At 40.7% G+C, this 17,479-nt stretch overlaps 2 protein-coding genes across 6 annotated transcripts in view; both read right to left on the reverse strand.

The window, feature by feature from the left end:
• Window positions 1–2,449: 2,449 nt before the first annotated feature.
• Window positions 2,450–7,810, reverse strand: rps19 (ribosomal protein S19). Its single transcript, XM_046400228.1, has 6 exons — window positions 7,724–7,810; window positions 6,896–6,966; window positions 6,465–6,565; window positions 5,494–5,677; window positions 4,757–4,811; window positions 2,450–2,504 (listed from the first exon to the last, which is right to left on the reverse strand). The coding sequence occupies exons 1-6, from the start codon at window positions 7,772–7,774 to the stop codon at window positions 2,475–2,477; spliced, it is 492 nt and encodes a 163-aa protein (XP_046256184.1). The 5' UTR covers window positions 7,775–7,810; the 3' UTR covers window positions 2,450–2,474.
• Window positions 7,811–15,308: 7,498 nt separating this feature from the next.
• cadm4 (cell adhesion molecule 4) overlaps window positions 15,309–17,479 on the reverse strand; it is a 146,710-nt gene continuing 144,539 nt past the window's right edge. For 4 of the 5 annotated variants that reach the window (XM_046398738.1, XM_046398735.1, XM_046398737.1 and 1 more), the window contains one exon: window positions 15,309–17,181. In XM_046398738.1, coding sequence (XP_046254694.1) covers window positions 17,072–17,181 — 110 coding nt within the window. In that variant the 3' untranslated portion in view covers window positions 15,309–17,071. Of the gene's footprint in view, window positions 17,182–17,333; window positions 17,413–17,479 lie in introns of all 5 variants that reach the window. The other variant, XM_046398736.1, reaches the window with a different exon arrangement.

The raw sequence follows: 17,479 nt of genomic DNA on the forward strand, positions 1-17,479 counted from the left end.
ACACACACACACATATATATATATATATACATATGCAGTGGGCACAACAAGGCACTTGGATGTGCATTTGTTAAAGTGGTAATTGTTCCACCGCAGTAATTGCTACAGTGAAGCCTGTAGATAATTACACTGAACACAGTGACAATCGGTGCACAAACAAATTTACCGAGCGAGGCTGAAATCGCCTTGAAAAGTGGCGCACATTAATGCCAAATGTGTATACACCAAACACACCTGACATGCACACACATGCAGTTGAACAGAAGCGGCAAACCTCCTCTGGTGGATTCCACAAATTTCTCTCTACCACTCAAGAACATGTTTATCCTTCTCTCTTCCAAATTACAGGGTAGACTAAAAACAGGGATCGTGAAGGTAGAAAGGGGAAGGGAGAGAAAGACAGGCCAGGGGAGGAAGAGAGAATGGGTTCAGGTGTTCAGGAACAGCTGGTCTTTCAAATGAAAAGGAGAGGGTGTAGGCAGACAGAGAGATGGAGGGGATGAGCGAAAGAGAACGAGGAGGTGTATAAAAAGACGAGATTAATATTTCCTGAGAGACGTGGAGAGTAATTGATGAACCGTTTATGATGACTGACATTATAAAAAAGATGAGACAGCCATGTGCTCAGTTGGATGGGAGAGCGCACATTATGCATTATGTGTGCTGTACACACACAGATACAGTTGATGACAGACTGGCAAACACAGCAGGCTCACTGTCCAGGGATCTACAACATACAATATCTCGCAAACACAGGACCAAGTATAAGCTTTCTCACATGCACGCAGCAGGCTGCATACAACAGCTCAGCTCTGTCAGCAAACAACGCCTTCTGGATTTCGCTCTTCAAATCTGGACATGAAACAACAATATAAAAGGAATCTGTATCATCTCGAAGGCGACACAGATAAGTGATGCATTGCTCATTTGGTTGTGCACACACTTTTGTCACCTTAAGGCTGGCCGGGGATCGAAAAACCCAGGCACATGAAGCTCCATGGGCCCAAATTGAAAATGAGAATGAATACAGTTTGGCTGTTTCGCAGTCAATTGGCCCTGTGTATTACATTTCTCTGTGACAATCACCTGAAGCCTTTATAATAAACAACATTTGAGGAGTGTCATGTATTATGCATAACGTCACAGCTGAAGAAATTTAAGAAAAACTAAATCAAAACTATCCATACCTCACATTTATAAGGCTGCCAGAGGCAATTGCCCCCAAAGTGCATGTACAGCTTAGCCATGATGGGTATTCTATAGGCTTTGGCACCCTCTGCAGGATCTGAGAAGCACAGCCAAATTAAGTACCAGCTAAGTGCTCCCTCTGATCTGGGCGTCGCACAACAAGAAGTGCAATGATAAGGGCATCTCCTCAGAAAAGCACAATAAATGATGGCATCTTGACGAAACTGAAAACCAAATTGTAGAAGTTCACATATTATATTCACATACTTCAGAAATGTTTAGATTCACCCTTATACTCACATTCCCTGTTTAGGCAGCCTAAATAAGACAAATCAGGCACAGCTTAAGAAGCATGAAAGTCTACGTTAAATAAAAAGCCATTCACCCACACACCATACTATTAAGTGTGGGTGAATTCTTGTGACGATTTTCCAAATATCCCAGCGTGAATACTGCATTTATATTGTTTCCCAGATCATAGTATAAGATAGTTAAGTGCGCATTTGTTCCATGTTTAACACCCGATTTGGTTTAGGGATGTGCTGTTTGAATCTGTAGGTGGCAGTGTAGCTTTGAACGCAACTACTAAATCATGACATCATCTCTTACCAGCTACTGAAAATCAATTGTGTTGCTTATGGAAATGCAATCTTCTCGCTTTATTATCTAAAAAACTGGTTGTCATGCCATCATGCATCAGTCTGTGCAAGCTGCATGTGACACATGAGCACAGTCACAGAAAGAAGATTGATACAGAAGCACAAGTGGTATTATAGCAGCAGAGAGCACTGGCCACTGATAAGAAGCTGTACTGGCTCGCTGATAGAACAGCTCCCTGGAAGCATTGTCATATTGCTTGCCTAAACAGCACTCTGTGGTGTGCTTTTGCTGGTTAGAGGATATGAGCATGCAAAAACACCACAAATAATGGCCATTTGCTGCCCTTTTGAAGAAATGACATTTAATTCAGGCAGGCAGGGGCTAGGGATAATTTCATGCAGCACACTTGGGTTTCCCCCTTGCAAGCTTAACTTCAACTTCTTAACAACACCATACTTGCATGGAAAGTAGCTTATCAGGTCAATCATTTGACCCTCAAGCAAACTGATTAACATTTTTCTTAACAAGTTGACAAAGAAATATAAAGCCACAGAGTCAAGCAGCTTATAAAGGATGAGCAGAGTTTGTAAAAACACCATGAAGACCCTTAATATCCCCATCTTCACTGTTTACACAAGTTAAAAACAAAGAGCACACAGTGTTTGACTTTCTCCAAAAAAGATTTATTAAACAGATTTCTTGTTTGCAGCTGCAACCTGTGGAAAAAGAAAACAAATCATGAGGCATATTAATAAGCTGAATTCTGTAGCAGAGAAGAGGGGCTGCAATTCCTTCAAAAACTTGTTTTCTTCAAGTTGATAATATAATCATGGGGGAAGGGGGAAATGATATTTTAATGGTTTCATTAAATTGCTGCCACAGCTGGGGCAAATGACCTTAAATATTCGAACCCATTTATATCAGTCCTGATCAAATGAAACTTCCAACCTCCTTCTCTATGGATTTAAGGGTTTACTGTATATTTCTCACCACATTAAGGCCCACCGCAATAGTGCCTCCAAACAGGAAATGTGAACCGTAAGTGAGTAAGATGCTATCAAATACAATTTCATGTTAACTTCTGAACAATTTGGATGTGAAACTTAACAGTTACAGTTGCTGCCATAAACCATTTTCAGGCTGACAGAACATAGCAGAAATCTCGTTTGTAAAACGGAAAAGGCATCACTCTGCACAAGTCAGAAATTCCAATACACAAGAGGGACCACTGAGAAGATGGTGAAACCAAACATGCTTCCTGTCAGTTTTGTGCAGCAGGTAGGCGGGGCTGAGCCCAGGTCTGCTCATCTGCATACTGCTCATTAGCATGGGTAAACAAGGAGAAAACTGGTGCCATATGGCAGACTTGCCAAGCGTGAAATTCCCTCCTCATGTTTACCCCTTTTACCCTTGGATTATTACAACGCTGCTGCCTCTCTACAGATTTTTGACAAGGCCCAACTGTGATTTGTTTTTTGGTGAGAGCAAACAAACAATTCCAGTAGTGTGCCACACAAGGCACATAACACACTTGGCTGGCAGAAGAAAATTTGCCCAAGGACAAGTGCTTCAGAAGCCTTGCATGCTGAAGTGGCACTGGGACCATGTACTCCTGCAACAAACAGGGTGTCGCATCAAAGCAAGAGGATATTTCTGTGATCACTTACAGCACCGTACCGAGTATGAAAAACGTTACCTAAAATGCGAGAGTATATATATACACTGTCACCAGAAACGGTTTTTGCCTGGAGGTTGCAATGATATTAAACAGCTAAGGAAGCTGATACTGGAGCATTTTGTAAAACTCAAGTGTAGCAGTAAATTAGACCAGACAGTAGCACACACACTGAAATCAGACAGTACAATGTTACCATTTAAAGCACTGGGAGATGCACTGCCATTGTTTTTCCCCATTGGAGACACTAAGAAAGAGTGGATAACACACTGGGCTGGCATTATGCCATCTTTGCTTGTTCAGTATGTGAAAAAGCAAGAACCGGAGTAATAGCAAGTCTTTGCTGGGCAGAACTGTGAGACTGCTGTGTAAAAAGGGCTAAACAGAGCAACAGAAAAGGCTAGGTCCTTAACCACTAGGATAGTTTAGGGCGGCCAGAAGAAAATCCTCTTTCCTTTCCTTTTACTGCACCTGTCATATTAACATATCAACATGGGCCATAATAAGACTAAACATAGCTTGTTTGACAAACCTAGTTTAAGCTATGAAGTGTAGTGTACAGGGTTTAGTGTGTCTCAATTTGCTGTAAAATTGCTGAGGGAAAATTGCAAGGCATTGTGTTAAGGTGTTTGTAAAGGGACAGCTAATCGCTTTCATGTTCCAACAAACATCACAAGTGCAACAATTTATGTTAGGTTGTGAAAAGATTAGAGGAAAGATGGAGTGCACAGCCGAAAGTATCAGTGCAGATATCACTCATTAGTATTCATACACAATCAGTAAATGGATTTGTTCATATCACATATAACACAAATTCATTCTGAACAACAATGCCAAATTATAAGAAACTTATTTTACCAATTAAAAAATATCAAGTACAACCCATTTCAGTCCACCTCCTTGTTTTCGGTTAGCCCCAATTATTTTACTTTTCTCGGTCTGTTGTGTACCACAGGCTATGAGTGCACCATGTTAAAATGTTAAAGACACACTACCGTATGAGTAAATACACATACAATAACTGATGCACCAAAGAGGTTTATGGGTACAATACAGACAATGACATTAATTACTAATTTATGTACTCTGATCAGTACACTGCATGAGTTGGTCTACAGTACAATGTATTCCAACCTCCTCTAAAAAAAAAAAAAAAAGGATGCATCTGTACATGTGCAATAAGCCAAATGTTAAACAACTCCATTAATTGGGAAAGTTAAAGACTTTTGGTGAAATCCAAGTACTCAAATAAGCAAGTAACCTGTGTGTTTGTTACCATCAATAGTTTCTCACCTGGCCAGCAATTCTGTCCAGGTCCCTGGTTCCCTGCGGTGTAAGTCTGCGACCACTGAGGGAAATAAAGACCAAAAATTAAAAGAATGGAAGCGCATAATACAAAACATAAACCTACACAACGCAATCAAAATCAATACATAAAATGCTTAAGACTTCAATAACTACTTAACGCCACATCGACCACAGTATTACAGACAGGGAAAGTCACAATTCTCCATCCTACACACTGGCAAAAATCATTCATCATCACCCCGAAACGAAAGCCATTCAAAATGGAATTTATTTTCCTGCCCACTTCAACTGAATAAAAACCAAGCCAATCAATTAGTATTCTCAACAGCATGATTACACTCGTACAGCAAAATTCAGCCTTATCCATTCAAAGATTTCAGTTATCCACCAGAATCACAGTAATGGGTCTCATTTACATCATGGTTCTGCAAAGATGAAAATGCAGAAGAAGAAACGGAGGCCAATACGGCAGAGTATTGCAAAAATGGATGAAAGTATGTGTTGAGGGGGTTTCAACTACTCAATGCCTACAGAACGCGAAAAACATGAATGTCCAAAGATTATAAAAAAAATATCCTAAAGGTTTTTTTTTTTTTTTAACATAACTGATTTGTGGATGATTATACAGATTACTTTCAACATTTCAACAAAATGATAATAAATCTTTTCTAGTTTCAAATGTAAAATCTTATGTAGTGGATGTAACTGGTAAGGGCACGCACCCGTTGGGATCCTTCTCAATCATCTTGAGCAGCTCAAGGGCCTGAAGCACCTTACGAGCCACGTTCTTGGATCCTACACTGTAGTGGGCAGGGCAGACACCGTTTCTCTGGCGACTTCCATAGATCTTTGTCATGGAGCCAACACCAGCACCTCCACGGAGGTACAGGTGGCGGACTGTAGATGCTGAAAACAAAGTGAAAGATGAAGCTATTATTATACAGCATTGGTAGGAGCAGAAGCTGCACCAAAGATGGTAAACATGGTTAAACATGGTAAAACAGAGATGTTTGGAAAAGTGGTTGTGTGGCCTCTGTATCTTATTTCGTGAGCACAAGCACAAAGATTAGAGATCAAAAAGCAAGAAATTTTTCATCACCAAGCAGAGTTTAACCCTACTTTCACCTATACTTTTAAGCTATGACACAAAATGAAATTCTGAGTCTCAGTTCTGGAAATGAAAGACAAATTTTCAAGCACTACCATAAGCTAAACATTGGACCTACTACTCCGTTAAAAAAAGTCATTAGCTATCAAGTCTAAATGTAAGACATCTAAAAATTTTACTACTACTAAAATGACGTGCATGACCAAATATCACCTTGGCAACCAATAGGCAACTGCGAGCATGAAGTTACACGAGAGCTCTATCATTCTGGATCGCTTAAACATTCTACTAGCCAAATGAAGACAGATATGATTGAGCATGAAATTGCAGCAGGGCTTTGAGCTGGTATTTACGAAGCAAAGGAAGCCTGCACTGTATTTATGACATCAACCACCACGAGAAATCCATATATGTCTATATATCGCTTCGGTAATGTACAATGCGGTTAGGAGTCTTTCAGCATGTGGATGAATTACATCACTCTGGTGTACTTGTCTCAACCAACTTGAGAAATGTTTTAAAGTTTTCTATAATCAAACACCATGGTCATTGAAGCCTTGAATGAAAACAAATACTTGGGCTTACCAGCTCTGACGTAGAACCAGTTCTCATCACTGGGGGCCAGCTCCTTGTGCTTGCCCAGTTTGACAAGGTCCACCCAGTCAGGTACCTTCAGCTTTCCTGACCTGGGACAGGCAAGAAATGTGAATGTGAAGTTAACACCAACGATCTGCTGGAATATAGTGCTGCTTAATGCTACAGTGAACAATGAACAACAAAACTAGGAAGAAACGTAGTAGAACATTCAGTTGGACAACTTTTAGCCAAAGCAACTTTCAGTAACTGCATTCAAAACTCAAAAATAATAATCTTTCAAGTGTCCAACAAATTCAAGTTCTAATATGACAAAGAAACAATTTTCTTCATTGTAAACCCCACTCATCACAGCCCACTTGTAGGTGCTTACTCTGAGATGCCAAATGTAAAGAAAAAAAGAACAAGCATAAAACACTCACTTCTTCAGGAAGGCAGCGAGGGCACGGACAAACTCCTGCTGGTTGACGTCTTTGACTGTGACACCCGGCATCTAAAAACATGGCAGACACATCAACGTTACGCTGATAATTTACCATTCATCCGAAACAGGTTGTTCACGGTCCAGCAGAACCCAAGTGGTTCAAAGTTCCGTGGACTATGAGTGTGAATCAACTGTATTGACTGTACAGCGCTACATAAATTCCACCATTATGTGTGAGCATGACTGACCCGCTCAGCTAAAGTCGTGATGAATTAAACACTAAACAATGCCAATTTAACAACGCGAGCACCGGTCCCGACACTGTACGGATCATACAGGTGTGGGGTCTCTACGTTACACGCTTTCAACCGGCTTTAGCGTTCAGTGAGTAACCGCTTATCATCAGCAGCTAACGTTAGCTACCAGGCGCATCGTACGCGTGAATCCCACTTAGTTGTGGCCCATAACCATTTAAAAGAGAGACATTTCGCCAGACATAACTTTGAAGCGAAATATAATTTTGCCATGTGCCTCAACTTTACACTTTGACATAAGTTATTAAGTTAAATCGGCTCAGCTAGCCACTAGCTAGGAGGCCTCAACGAGGTAGCATGGGGGCAGCCATTACTAACAGGCATATAGTATGAGCGGAGCATTCTAGTAAAATCCTTGTAAAACAAATAAACGCTTCTGGTCACATCGCGAAAAGTTCAACCACTTTATTAATCTGTACTTCATAGCCTACCAGTTCGCGTATCGAGGGTTAGTGTTAAATATTTCAAGCAATTAAATGTCATGTAACCGAGAACGGAAAATCGCGCTTTACCTTGCTTGTGGACAGCAAAGGGAAGAGGGTGCTACGGGGTTTCCAACTCATGTTAAAACGGGCAAATCTCGTTGAATCACGCGATACCAAAGTGTTGTTTTTCCCATCGATGCCTCTCATCACAGTTTACAAACGATTGGTGACAGAAAAATAGGGAAAAACTATAGAGATAGAGAAGCAGAGGCCAAATTTGCCGATGAATTTTAAGCCCCTTATAAATCTTTTATATTTATAGAAATACAGCTTTTAATTGATTAATTCCTAAACCTTCTACAGCTATTGTTCACCAATTGTCTATTTATATTTTGTTTATTGCCGTCTTTTTGTATGCGTTTTGTTGGTTTTGTTTTCAAATGATTGTTAAGCACTTTGGAAACCTGGTTTTTGAAAGGTGCTATATAAATAAAGTTATCATAATTATTATTATTATAAATATGTTCACACAAACTGAGAAAGACAAATATGTCATTTGGAGACTTTCCCCTTTGAAGTGAGTGCATTCAGAAAGAATTCATTTTGCAGTAGAGTTTTCTTATTATGATCCATCTTGCCTTCCTCGAGGTCTCTTCTTGTGCAGTTAACCAAGAAATACTGCAGCTGCATTCAAAATTGCAGTAGGCAAGTATGTTTTTAATCTCTGTTTTTGATTTGGATTGTGGGTAAATTTTTGTGAATTTGAGGCCCCTTGATTGAGCTCAGTGCTCCCGCTGCCAGAAGCTCTGGCCTTTTGGCAGTCAGTGGGAAAATTAGTTGGATAAAAACTGATATGCTTGAGTGTTTTTTTTTGGTGTTTTTTTTTTTTTTTTTTTTTAAATATAGGCACATTTTTCCAGGCCATGACTGGCAGGCTGAAAGTTCAAGATCATTTGCATTTAAAAATTAAAGCAAACATTCTGTGAAGACAAAGCTTAGTTTTCAAATTTAGTTAGTTTTAAATTTAGGAGCTCTAGGCTTTTTCTCTTAGTAGGCAATAGAGTTTTGCATAGTTTCTCTGTTTTCTGAAGAATATTACCATATGTAGGGATATTACTGAGTGAACTGTCCAAGATAAAAGGACTATAATGGATAATGTAAAGTTTAGGCTTAAATGTATTATTGAGGACATGCAGTATTGTAGAAACATGGTTCATATTCAGTGCTGTCTGCGTTTTTTGATTCACGGAACAATGCCTTCAGATAAGTTTAAAATGTCTTCGATATCTCTGTTCATCACCTCCAACACATTCCCACCACCAAAAAGCACATTGCCTGCGGAGTAAAGAGCTATCTCCTATTTTTATTTGTCTCTCTCAAATTAAGAGAAAATTGAAGGTGTCAAATAAAAGGGAGCTATAAGAATAAAGAATCAACTTTTGTTCTGTGTATGTGTGACTTTACATACTTGTATGTGTGTGAAGTCTACTTTATTTACATATTTCTTTGGCTAGCAGAAGTGGTGTTGCCCTTTGCACATCTCAGATGGAAAGGGCAGCTATGCTCCAACATTGACACAATTGATATGTTTGCAGAGACAGGAGAGAGAGATAGAGGCAGGTGGATAAGCAGATGTCAATGAATCAGGTTTACACTCAGTCAGTGCAGGCAGGCAGAGATAGAGGTAGAGATCCTGGGGGGAAATAAAAAGGCAGCCAAGTTATACAGAGGATAAATTATAGATCATTGTATAAACTTGGCCTATTTTTGTCATCGCAGGGCCACACGACAGGTAACTGTACCTTTTTTATCCTAATTTACTTCTTTGACAATATATCAACAACCAGGCACCACTGAACTTTTCAGCTCTCTAAAAAGGACTGTGCTGAAAGGTTTGGCCCCAGCTTGGATGTTGTTTCAAATAACTTAATTGATTAATTAAAGCAATTAATTAGACTGGGAGTGACCAGCCACCAATTTGAATTGAAAACTCATACAAGGTGGATTAATCCACATTAATTACTTCAGTAAATCAATTTTACTGAGGCCTTTCTAGCGGTGAGACAGGAAACTGTATAAAGTGATTATGAAGCGGTATAAGGAGGCTATTTTTTATTACAGAAAAGTGACTACTAACACAATTGTTCTGAAAAGGTCAAACTAATTATGCGGAATGGACAGGTGTCACATTGCTGTAGCAAATCTGCTATTTCAGTATTCGTCCACTTCAGTTTATCAGAGACTATTGTTTGAAAATCCACTGAAATTAGCTGCCAATCATTTTTGAATGCATTTTCTGGAAATTACTCATCGAGGGAGTGTGAGCTTGGTTGATTGAGTGTCAGCACTCATGTATTTACACACAAATGTCTAGGCCTGTTTGTGTTTCAGAGAGTATGAATGTGCAAATGATGCATCGTGGGCCAAAGGGAGGAGAGGCAAAACAAAGACCAGAAAAAGAGGCGAGAAAAGAGAGTGTTAACAGTATGTTGCCACCCAGCTTGGTGCTTGTTGCTCCACGTTTGCATGGTGCTCACATCCTCAGCGGAGAAGTTCTGTCAAGTTTGGTCTGGCCTGACCTTTTCAATCTCCAGGCACGTCTGCAGCTCTCCAATACCTATCAAAATATCTACTCTCTCCCTGTCCGTCTCTCTGCCTGTAGCACAAACTTGCATCACATTTTCTAACCTCCCTCATCTGTACTTTCTCCTTCTCTTGCTGACTGTTTTTATTATTCTGACCTACACCCCTTTGCTTAACCTCAACATTTCCTCTTCCCTTTGTCACTCAGTTCTCATTTGTATTCCCTCTATTCTTTGTCTTTCTTTATGTTCAAGCATTCCTTTGACAATGCAAGGTAATGCTGCAGGGGCAGTCTGAAAGAGCTACGTGGGAGCACAGCACAGGGCAGTGGTAGTAACTAGAGTGGCAGAGAATGAGGGTGTATTTGCATAAGTATCAGTGTGTTTTTATTTAATTTTTGCTCTTTCCCCTCATTATATGTAATGAATTTAAACTGCATTCAAATATATACCTTTATCTTTCTCTCTGTCTGTTTTTTTATTTATAGATCTCCCTCAGACATGGAATTTGTGTGGTTGTACTCCCTGTGCCAGTGCATCTTATCTGTATCTGTAATTGTGGTGAGTGTGAGGCTGTGTATAGTGGTCAGTGGCAGTGGTAGAGTGGCTGCCGTCCAGGTGAGAAACCAGGGTGCACGGAGCCAACCAGGGAGCGTCTCATGCTGTCTACGACTGTGCCTGGGTTGGGTGGGGGCTGTGGGGGGTGCCGTAGAGGTTCCAGTGATCGTGTTACTCAGCCTGCGAATCCCACAGTGTCTGTACACCTGCATGACCTTGGTGTGCTGCCCCATACTGGTCAGGCAGTTTACCATGTTCCTGTTAATGCTGCTGACGCTGGATGACCACCTTCAGCTTCACTTGGCAGGCAGGTGAGTCTAGAGGAGGATTAAATCAGTTTAAGCATTAGAAGAATAAGTATACACATTTTCAGTGTAAGTTAAAGTGGAAAAGTGTCTGTCATTACCTCTCTTAAGATGCAAAAGATATTTGCTTGAAAATACGATAAAGCACCACACACTGTGGGCAACAATTGCTATTAAACAGTTGGGGGGGGCATGTGGGTGGCAAGAATCAACCAACAGTCGAATATGCTTTTAAGGGTAAAGAAAGAAAATCAATAGAAGAGAAAATAGCAGCTGACATGTCAAGATGCACCTCTGCATGGCACTATCAAACCAGGCTGTTTGTATAGTGTTCATAAAGCTGTTTTTTTTTTTCATACACTGCCATTCAAGAGACAGGGGTGAGTAAATATCAATAGGGTCTGGGACTCTCAGATGTTTGACTGACAGTGACCTACTCATCCAGCTTTTCAGTCGAAGAAAGTCTGAATCAAGTCTTTTTTTAATGGTCTTCAACGGTTTTTCACAAACCAGACAACCAGCCGGCGTAAGTATGATGAGATTTTAGTGCTCCTCATCACTAATTGTTCGCATCTGGGTGATATTATAGCTGTTAAAGCAGATCTCTTCTTAAAGTGAAAAATTTTTCATGATAGGACTAAGCCATTTTGCATTGTTGGTGTTAGTGAGAGATGAGTGCCAAGGCAACGGAGGATCATAGAAACTTTTTAGCAACTTGTCTTCATTTTGTCCTTTAGTTTAGGTGCTTTGAGTGCAATTTTGCTATAAACACCATTCAAATACGTCTACATCCACATGTTTGTGAATGGCAGGTACTCTTCGGTGATAACCCTTCAACGAGCTCTGTGTGCGGTTCTGCTGTGCTGGGTGTGTTCCATTCTGTCCTCCTTCGCACAGTTCATCGGCTGGGATGTTCTCGACGACTGGAGAAGAGGCAACTCTGATATGGGGACAACTGGCCTCGAGCTGCACGGCAACTGGACAACCAATTTACCCCTTCTTACACCTTCACCATCCCCTAAGTTTCACCATGATCGCAAGGTCATTGCAAAGTTCCTTCCATACGGAGGATTCCTGTCAAAGTTTTATGTGGAAGACATGCACAACTTCACCTATGCTGAGATTCACAGCAGTCACTGGAGAGTGTGCGCCCATGACACCATTCTCAGTCCTGAGTTTCAAGTCTATGTCTATGGGATGACGGTGTTCATGCTCCCCTTACTTTTCCTATTGGCCATTTACCTTGACCTGCTATGCTTCAAATCCTGGAAGACTCCTATTAGTCATACAGAACCTCCCAAATGTGACTCCTGCCGGGTCCGTTCCCTTGCTCTGTCCCTCTCCCTTTTAGTTCTGCTGTGCCTGCCGCTCCACATCATCCATGCTCTCTCCCTTTTCACCCCCAGTACCCGTCTTCCTGAATGGGTTCATGGAGTTGCCATGGTCCTCTTCCAGCTCTACAGCCTTGTGCCTCAGATCCTTTTCACTCCTAAGAAACAAGTGGGGGAAGAACGGCCATCCTTTCCTCTCCCAGTCCCCCACCTTCCACCTGTAGTAACAGCACCCCCATCCAGAGGAAAATCTGTCCATAAAGCCCTGTGTGAGGTAGTTCAGGCAGCTCCATGGTCTTCAGCTAAACACTCCCTTAAAGCCAAAGTGTGCCCAGATGTATGAATTGTTGTTATCAATCTAAACTTCATAATCTCCAGGCAGCTGAATCATTTTCTGAAAACAATGCTCCTCCCATGTTTTATGTGCATGAGAAAAAGCTAATGTTTGAGAATAAATCCGCTATGTTCCTGTTTGTTGTGGGCTTTTTAACTAATCAGCAACCTTGTGCACAGACGTTATGAATTACCTGCAAATGAAAAGGCCAGTTAATTACTGGGTCCCATACCAAATGTCAGTAAGAAAATTAAGTCTCCAGGTGATGACTACTATCCTGATCACAGATGTCTGTTTTCTTTGACTGCTCTTCCTATGGGTCTTATTCTAAGCCTGTTCTAAGTCTCTGTTAAGCCAACCACCAGTAATGTAGATATATGAGTGACAGCGCTTAATTAAACATTCAGTAATAACACAGTGGTCCAGAGAGGACGCAGCTTGTAGGGAAAACATCATTAACCTGGTTATGACACAATCTTCATGGCTGTTTTGATTAAACTTGTAAATACAATGTGATTCTCTCTTGTAATAAAAAGGGCCATGCTCATTCTAATTGGATTGTTCATCTTGAACCGTGTTGGTGCAAGAAATCACTGATGGAGAAATCCATCTCTATCTGCATGCGACATGGCCATGACATTCAACACACTTTCTCTTTTCTTTTGTTTTTGCTTCTAAGCAGGTCTTTCTCTTTGTTCCTCTCTGGCTTTAGATTTGTTTTTCACTCTTATTTTCCAGCTCTTTCTCTTGTGTCTATTTTGCATTTATTTTCTCCCTTGTCATGTCTTTCCCTGCTTTCCAATTCCTCTTTGTGCTCCTGAAAAATACAGAATATGTCGTCCATCACCACAAAAAAAAAAAAAAATAAATAAATAAATAAAAACCCCTGACTGAAACACATTAGTGATAGATAAATCTGGTAGAGAGAGAGAGAGAGGGAGAGAAAGAGATTTCCCCAGTTTCCCTGGCACGGCTGCCCATTCAATTGTTCTGTCTGTGTTTCTGCTTCCTGATTATGCTCGGCCTCGGCACACTGAGGCACCTCAATCAATGCCTCATGCTATGTCTCCACTGTGTACACACCTTCTTTGCCTCGCGAGGGTCACACTGCCAAGATGAGTGAACAAAAGCTTCATTCCCCATCATCAGGGTCATTACGGTTGGCTTTACAGATGGATAAAATCGTGTCTAATCCACCATGCGGCCATCAGAAATATTGTTTGTGTTTGGATGGACTGTGGTATCTACTGCAACTTGTAGAAATGAAATATTGCTGTCATAAATGGGTCATAAATGGGGAGTTCTCTGATGTGAACCTGTTCCAGGACATTAATCAGTGAAATTTGCATCAGGGAGCAGAGCCACATGACTTATTAATAGACTTTTTACTGTCATTACTGGCTAGATTATGTGACATTCGCTGCATTCTATAAACTCAGGGAGGAATACAACCAACTGTTGTCTGGCTCGTCCAGTCTCAGTTTTACTTATGTCTATCGATTTGATAAACACCCTTTATGACAGTGGTTGTCTGAATGACATCGGGTCTAGCAGTTATGGACAGATAATGGCCAGTTTCCCAGGATGCATCAGAGCAAGAAGTAACAGCATTACCAATTTTCTGTCCATATTTCCTTTGAATTTGAATGTGATTGAAATCTTTCATCATTGAAATCACTCAGAACAGCAAACCTGAACCAAAAAGTATACTGTTTTTTGTTGAGTTTCTCTTTCCTGTGAGGAGAGGCAGAAATAATAGTGTCAAACCACCAACAAACATAGCGAGACAGTGCTGTGAATCACATAAAAACAACAGATGAAACCTTTGTTTGAAGGACATGCACTTCAGTTTTGGAGACACATGAAGGAACAATATTCTCAGTTTTATTGCTCATCGACCACAGTGGATCTGATAGCAGGAGCTACCTGCGCTACCCTTGCTTCATCATAAACTGAAGATACATCTGGCATCATCTTGTGTATCTGCGTGTGAATTGTTTGTTGGTCGAAGTGTCAACTCACGGTGGTAGCGCTTGGTGAGTCCATTACTTTGATTGCCGTTTGACAATCTGTCTTTATGACAGGCGACCGTGGAGCTTTGCCATCGATGGAAGAGAAACACATCGATCTATCACCCGGCGACCTGCGGCAGCTTTCAAATCTAGCCCCGCGCACAGATGGACATGTTGAGTGCTTCTCGACAGAATCGGGTATTGATTGTGCAGAAGTTAATGGCAGAGTCATATTTTTCTGTGTGCATCTGACTCAACCCTCCTGTCACCCTTTCTTCCACACTATCTGCTCTTATGATTCATTAGCGTTGCCACAGAACCGTCTGTTTTGTTTATTCTATTTATTCTGAGTGAGCTGCCAGTTATAAGCAGCTCCATTGCCTTCATCTTTATCTTCCCACCTATAATTCCACTATTCCCCATTGATCTAATCACATGCTCCCTCTTGCACTCTTTTCACAGAATTTCAAAAACAGCACCTGCTAATTACACAGTAAAAACAACCAAAAAAAAAAACAACAAAAAAAAAAAAACAGCCTGATCCCACATGTTATTTTTGGATTCTTTTTTATTTTGTCGTGCTTTGTATCTTTCCCCTATAAAGAAATAGTTAGCTATATATCAACAATGACACATGGACTCTAAAATAAACAAGAGTGAAAGACAGGAGAAGAGACAACTCGGCACAGGAGACAAAGAGAGAGAAAGACTGGGAAAGAGAGGAAAGGTAAGAGTGAAAAAAGACAGCAATTTCTCTACAGTAGAACCAAAAACAAACCATGGGAAGTGTACATTTCTTTAACATTTACAATTATAATTATAACAACGGCAATAATAATAACATTAACAACAATCATAATTGTTCAAATAATAATAATAATAATTAATAAAAAATCAATAAGACCTCTGGTTTTTCATAAAGACAAATGATTTTTTTTTTATTCTTTTCTTTGTTTTCTTTAAAGATCACTGGACAGTAGTTTGTTCGGCTTTGCACCTCTATAGGCTAATATTCTGTGTTAGTATAGTTGCTTCATTATGTGTTTCAATAGTAAACTGTTTTCTTATTTCTTAAAAGTTTCCTTTAATTTATGTTGATGTTTTTTTATACAAATAAGGAATTCGGAGATATGTATATTTGTTCTGTCAACATGTTCACTGTATGTATGAATGTGTGCATGTATCTGCATATGTGTGGTAGCATTCTCAAAAAAATATCCACCCATTTAATTTTCTCATTCGCTCCTTTTGCTATCACTCCCCTTGCCCTTCTTATTAAGACTTTCAAACCTTTTTATCCTCTTAATGACATTCTAAAATAATTAAGCTTTTCTTTAATGCCTTAGCAAGTCATATTCATTTCTTCTTTGTCGGGAACACAGCCCAACGCTAATCCTTTCATTATTAGGAGCCAACAAAGGAGGAGTGATAGAGGGGGACAGACAGAGAGAAAGAGACATATAAGGGAGAGGGGAGAGGATGGTAACAGGTGAATGGAGAGGAAGGGGAAGATGGAGCATAAATGAAAAGAGAACCACCTTTCCCTGCAGCGAGAGGGGAAAAACATCACAAATTACTGGCAAGCCACCCAACACGGGTAGCAAAACAGGACAGTCAGGTTGTTCATAAGGTGTGAATTCTTCCCAGGACTCTGGGCTTTCACATTTCAATGTTGTTAAGAAATTATATGCGATTTCAATTTGTCTGTCATCTTGCACTCAGTAGATCTTGGTCATCTACCTCCCACCTCCTCCACTTCCCCCTCCCCTCCTCAAATACTGCTCCCACTGTCTCCACCAGTTAAATACTGAGCTTTGTGAAATGGATGGTTTTCTTCAGGCATGGAATTATAGTAATCATCTGCCTTTAATTCCTCTTCCACTTTGCAAGCTGTATGGACAGAGTGCCTGTTTTCTTGTGCTCCCTGCTTCCCCCTCTCTCGATCAAAATGATTATGGCATCATTTCGTTTTCTGTCGACATTAACTCCCCCCCCTTTTGGGCGCCTTCTCAATTTCCCCTGTTTCTCTGACTTATAGTATATGGCACAGTCATTAATGGCTGGTGGGTCTATAGGCTCTCTTTTTCTTGTCTATCTCTGGCTGTACATGTGTGTGTAGAGGTATGGAGTGGAATGGAGTGGGATGGACTGACTGTGTGCAGTGTCTGTGTACAGTCGTTTTTAGAAGGCCGCCTTTTATGGCGCATTGTATACAAGTGTAAGTGTGTGTGTCTGTGTGTATACTGTATATAAGGGGGGAGGAAGAGATAGAGGGATGAGGTCAGAAGAGAAGGGGATAGGGAAGGGAAAGGGCTACAGTAGGTACTCCTTCTTGCCCTGGCTGGCGTCGTTCCCATTGAGGAAGGCCTCCTGCACCTCACCATGTTCATCCAACCCACTGGCCTCATGGGTAAGATAGGAACCTGAATGAAAAGAGACAGAGAGGGAGAGACAGAGAGAGAGACATAGAGACCGAGAGGGAGGGGGGGGAGGTTAGGTGGCAAAGCGTCATGATCATTGCAGCGCCATGCAGCATTATCAAATCACTCGGCACTAAAATTATTGAGTATCATACCTGCAACTGATTAAATCATTAGTTTATTGATTGTTAGGTCAATACCAAGCAAGAATAGGCTCTCTGGTACGGTACGAGCCTACCGGTGGAAATTAAAGGTGGGGCATGGATGTGTGAATAGAAGAGGCAGAAGAAGAGGAGTAGGT

The sequence above is a fragment of the Scatophagus argus genome, chromosome 9, assembly GCF_020382885.2.
Source record: "Scatophagus argus isolate fScaArg1 chromosome 9, fScaArg1.pri, whole genome shotgun sequence".
Classification (NCBI taxonomy): Eukaryota; Metazoa; Chordata; class Actinopteri; family Scatophagidae; genus Scatophagus; species Scatophagus argus.